A 5,804-nucleotide genomic window follows, 5' to 3' on the forward strand; every position below is an offset into this window, starting at 1 on the left:
CTGAACCTTCTACTACACTTGGAACTCTTTCTCCAGGTTCTACGTTGTTATTTAGGTTTTTTTATTTTTTGTTCTTTTAAGTAGTTCCATAACAAAGGTAAAAAAAATGCCACAAAACCAGTGTTGGCTCCCTCCTCCCTTGCCTCTTTCACCTATACCGTCACATCCACCTACAATACCTCTTCCACTTGTACCTCCGCCTTTCTGTTCAAGAATATATATATATTTTTTTCATTCTGTTTTATTTTAAATGATTTGCCTATCCACATTTGTCTGCAGGACAATTGTCCTGCTCTTACCCTCATTTAGCATCCTTTTGCAGCCCCCTAGCCCTGACTATGACAATTTAACAGTCATCTTAAAGCACCTAATTTTGGGTCCTCTTTGACTTCTATTAGGTTTGGTTCTGGTCAAATTCAAGGTTAGGCTCGGACCTGATCCAAACTTTTTACTGTATGTTCGTCTAATCTGGCGAACCCGAACATCCATGGGTTCCCTCATCTCTATTCCTGTGTTCAAACAATTGCAAGCAGACGCTTGGAGACGAAGGCTAGTTATGAATATTTTGGTTTTTAGGACAGGTGTAGGTCTTATAGCTATGGCAGACATATTTTCAGATTTTCGAGGAAGTGGCAAATGTAACACAATCACTTACATCAATGTGTGACCTGCCAATCAGCCACACAAATTAATATTGGACAGAGGGTTAACATTACATATGCCATGTTGCCCATCTATGGAAAGCTAAAATCATGATCAGATATATGGCATTACTATCTCCCACCTGTGACCTACATCGGCGAATATGTCCTGAAAATTGGGGATCCCATGATTTTCTAAAGACCTGGCCACATCCCATTTCCAGCCCCCATGTGAGTTCACCAAGGGGTGGTATGTGGGTGTAACCTTTATGTAATAAAGGCAGATTTTGAATTATTGTCTTTGTCATTCCTGGAAGACACAGTTTGCTGTGGTTCTGTACCAATTCCCTAAAAGAAGATCTTCTCTCTTCTGATATCTATGCCATTTCCATGAAATTATTTTATGTGCTTGTATATACTGTATTGTTTGGTTCCCATTTTGTAACATCTTTCATATATTTTTATAAACACTAACTACTTTAGAATTAAATAAATAAAATTAAATTGCTTTGTTCCTCTTGCTCTATTATCCGAGTCCCTTAAGCTATACACTACCTGCAACAAGTGTACAATTGGTGTGTATAAATGATTGGTGGAAACAACTAGTTTTTTGTTGGTTATTACAGAGCTTGGCGGTCACCGTGCAAGAATATACAGTATATATATTTCATGTGTTGGAATCAGATGTGTATATACTATATGCTCATCGTAAGTTCTCCAATATCCAGTCTAGTAGCAAAAAAAGCCATGACCTTGTCCATGAATCATGAGCAAATTGTATAATTATCTTGATGATTGAAGGCGGTGGAGTGTTGGCTTGTGACAAATTGGTACCAGCCATGAGATGTGCGTGATCCCCTGGTTCGGCAATTCCTGACAGTCAGCCTTGCAGGTCAATGTTAGTTTTGACTACTACTGCAACATCCTCCTCTTTAGCCTACCTGCTAACACTCTCGCACCCCTCCAGTCCATTCTTAACTCTGCTGCGCGACCGGTTCATCTCCTCCAAGACTTCTCTCGAATATCGCCCATCCTTTGGAATTCTGTGCCTCAACACATCCTATTAATCTCCACATTTGGATCCTTCAGACAGAACCTGAAAGCCCATCTCTTCAAGCTAGCTTATAGCCTGCCATGACCTTGCTTGCTGCCACCTCAGCACCGGAGGTATTGCAACCCCCCAACATACTGTCTCCTTCCCCGTTCCTGTACAATATAAGCCCACAAGGGCAGGGTCCTCTTCCCTCTGCACCAGTCTATCATTGTTAGTTTGTTTACTGTAAGTGATATCTGTGTTTGGTATGTAACTAGTGTTGAGCCACCCCTGTAGTGTTCAGGTTCGGTTCGGTTCGTCAAACACCGACATGTTCGCCAAACAGTTGTCGAACCGTTCATTGAACACCGTCGAACACCGTTAAAACCAATGGCAGGCAAACAAAAACACATAGAAACACATAGAAAACACTTAGAAAACACCTTAAAAGGTGTCCAAAAGCTGACAAACTGCTCAGAAGACACAACTAACACATGGAAAAGTGACAAGCACATATAGTCATGCGAAAAGAAAAGAGGTGGAGGAGTAAAAGGAGGAGGAGACACAGATATAGGCATGTCATGCCCTTCTTAAATCAAGAAAGGCTGGAGTAAAAATCTAAAATCAGCCTACCAAGACCCAGACATCGTGACAAGAAAATTAAAAAAAGAAATATCTTTAGCTCGAATGGCGGTTCCATTCAGAACACTTTACTTACAAGACGTAGTGGTATCCCCGTTGGGAGTCATGCCAAAAACGGAACCCAATTCGGACTAATCCACCATATGTCATATCCAAGGGGCAGGTCAGTAAATGACAACATCGACGCGGACCCAAGTACAGTAGTATATACTGTACCTCCTTTGACAAGGCAATCAGGTGGGTCAAGAAGTTGGGAAGGGGCACCCTAATGGCCAAAATAGACATTGATTGGCGTTCCGGCTACTTGCTACCTTTGCCTCTGAATAGTGTCCGCCTATTGGGCTGCTTCTGGGAAGGAGCATACTATATAGATCACTGTTTGCCCCTGGGGTGCTCCATATCCTGCTCATTATTTGAGGGATTTAGTTGCTTCCTCGAATGGGTCATCATGGACGTTTCTAAGGGGGCACATATTATCCATTACCTCGATGACTTCTTATGCCTGGGCCCAAAAGATTCGCCACAGTGTGAATACACGTGGTAGTCCACCTGTGAGAAGGAGAGAGCTGGAGGGAGAGCGGACACCACAGAGCCGAGGGGTTAGATGGAGAACGGAAGAAGGAAAGAGGGTGAGGGAGGTAAGGGAGTACGGTGGAAGGCCGACCTGAGATCCCCCACGTTCCTGCTGGTATTGGTATTAGATACACAGGTGGTGTAGCTTGCATCACAGATAGGCTACTCTAATGACTAACAGACACTGCTACAAGCCCAAAAGGATTGGCAGAGCTACATTTCGCCAAATGCTGTGAAAAACACTTGCACAGCACTGGCACAGACCTGCCTGGCAAAAAGTGCTATGAACTGCTGTAACTTAGCCCTCAAAATTGCTGCAATTAGAACTAGTCCCTATTCCCTAAACCTATCTCTCTATGTAACTGGAAATTCGCTCGCAATTCACACAGTTATACTGTATAGCGCCCATAGCAGCTGCGTTGCCGTCTAATAGTCAGCTGCAGCAGTGAGGAAATAGTGGCGACAGAGAAAATGGCTGGGTCTTATAGGGCAAGGACATGTGACATACACAGCCAATGACACATGCCCTTGCTTGTGTGAAAAAAAAGCACTTCGCTGTGTGTGTGTGTTGCTGATAGGCTGACAGACTGCACCGCCCCACTGTAAATGCAGGAAAGAAAAAAAAAATGGAGATTGGCATTATTTCTACAGAGATCCATCCCCTGCCCCTCCCCCCGCCCACTCTACATTGAAACTGTCTATTAATATTGATTAACAGTATTACTGTGAAAAAATCCAGTTACGCTTTTGGTGCACGAACAGTTATCGAACATAACCTCGAACAGCCGGATTTTTTGCAAATCATTTGAGTTCGTCGAAAGACTCGAACACCGCCCAAAACAGCTCGAATTTGAGATTGGCGAACAGTTCGAGTCGAACACCGCTCATCTCTATATGTAACCCCTTCTTATGTACAGCACCATGGAATCAATGGCACTATATAAATAAATAATAATATTGAGTTTATTTCTGCTTTTCTATTTTTATTGCATTTATATTATTTTGTGACAATTACTAAATATGATGTAAAAATAAGAAGGAATCCAGATGGATTATGTCTCAGTAGAGAAGTATTTTGCAAGACAATCTATAAATGTGGTTAGGAAAACATACTGTAGCTGTTATACTGCCTGCACTTGTTTAGTTATATTAATGTTTCATGTTGTCTCTTCCAATTCTAATATTGTCAGACAATCTAAATGGTATATCAAATAAATGCACACATGGACAACAGAGAAGAAGCTCACGTAAGAGAGTTTTTTTTTAGATTTGATTAAAAGTTAATCTTTTTTCTTCACTTGTTTAGTGAGATGAAGCTTTTACTTAACTTCTTTTACATTCACCTTTTTCTATCAACATTTTTAGTTACTTCATTATTATTTTATTGACATAAAATATGCAAATAATCTAAACATTTAACTCACAATCCTAATAAAAGATTGAAGGAGTTTAGCAGATTTTGCCTTTATTGTAATATAGGAGAAAAGATAATTGGTTTCATAAAATATTAAAATAATAATTTAGGGAAATTGTGCTGCAATTAATTTCTTTATTATCATTTTCTGTTTTCTTCAAATGGATTTCCAAATAACTAATTTCACAATTGCTAATTTTTTTTTCTAGACCAGACTTGTAAATAATGTTACATCAGTTTTTCTTTCAGGATTTTCAAATCTTCAAAATTTCAAAATCCCGTTCTTCTCACTCTTGGTTCTCATTTATTGTGCAACCATTTCAGGGAATTTTCTGATCATTACCCTCTTTCTACTGAGTAAAACCCTCCAGTCCCCCATGTACTTCTTCATTACTCAGCTGTCATTGTGTGACATCCTGCTGACTACAGACATCGTTCCTACCCTTCTTCTTACTGTACTGTATGGGGGAAGCTCTGTGACTTTCATCGGATGCCTCCTCCAGCTTTCTTTCTTTCTTATGTCAGAGACCTCAGAATGTCTTCTTCTGTCAGTGATGTCTTATGACCGATATCTGGCCATCTGTTACCCCCTCCGTTATAACGCTATCATGAATCACATGTTTTGTGTGTTGTCTGTCTGTATAGTTTGGTTCATTGCTTTTATAATAGCATTAAGTTATGTAATTCCTATGTGTTATCTGTATTTCTGTGGACCTCACATTATCGACCATTTCTACTGTGACTTAGAACCCATTCTGCAGCTCTCCTGCTCTGATACATCCATAATCCATAAACAGATTCTAATAATTTGTGCTATATATGCATTTTGCCCTCTTATTGTAATTGTGATGTCCTATGTGTACATTGCCACCACCATTATGAAGATCCCATCCAGCATCGGTAGACATAAAGCCTTCTCCACCTGTAGCTCCCACCTCACTGTTGTTTCCATGCTTTATGGGACACTCTTCACGGTTTATCTTTTTCCAACAAGAGGAAAATCCTTGATCATTAGCAAGATTTTATCTCTGATATATACCGTTCTGACCCCACTGCTTAATCCTATTATATACACTCTGAGGAACAAGGACTTTACAGAATCTCTTCATAAACTAAAATGTGTCTAGTATAAAAGAGTGAGGAAGGGATTTGCATTTTCAACCTTATGTAGATGTCTGAATCAATCTTTGGATCAAGGCCACAGGCATGGCCTTGATCCAAAGAGTGAAGAAAGGATTTGGAAGCGTTGTGTCTGGATCATACAGGCTACTGGCATAGAAGAAAGCTCACGAGCCACTGATCTCAAGTATTCTGATTGAGAAAACGATATTATAACAAACATATATATTAATAATTGTTTTCTCTCTCAAGATTGAGACAGACATCTTTGCCCAGAGCACAAAAATATGATGGAGTTTCCTTACGTTTTTCTTGAGCAGGCTAACAAGATGAATCTACAGGAAGTGGAAAAAAGTTACCGGGGTGGAGCCTGGCTAATTGG

At 40.2% G+C, this 5,804-nt stretch overlaps 1 protein-coding gene across 1 annotated transcript; it reads left to right on the plus strand.

Annotated features, from left to right (window-relative positions):
- Positions 1 to 4,680: 4,680 nt before the first annotated feature.
- On the plus strand, positions 4,681 to 5,430 carry LOC141167560 (olfactory receptor 5G26-like). The gene has a single exon (XM_073654951.1). The coding sequence runs from the start codon at positions 4,681 to 4,683 to the stop codon at positions 5,428 to 5,430; it is 750 nt and encodes a 249-aa protein (XP_073511052.1).
- The last annotated feature ends 374 nt before the right edge of the window (positions 5,431 to 5,804 follow it).

Source organism: Phyllobates terribilis, unplaced genomic scaffold (genome assembly GCF_046119375.1).
Source record: "Phyllobates terribilis strain yellow unplaced genomic scaffold, ASM4611937v1 Scaffold_11__3_contigs__length_659146591, whole genome shotgun sequence".
In the NCBI taxonomy this organism is placed as follows: domain Eukaryota; kingdom Metazoa; phylum Chordata; class Amphibia; order Anura; family Dendrobatidae; genus Phyllobates; species Phyllobates terribilis.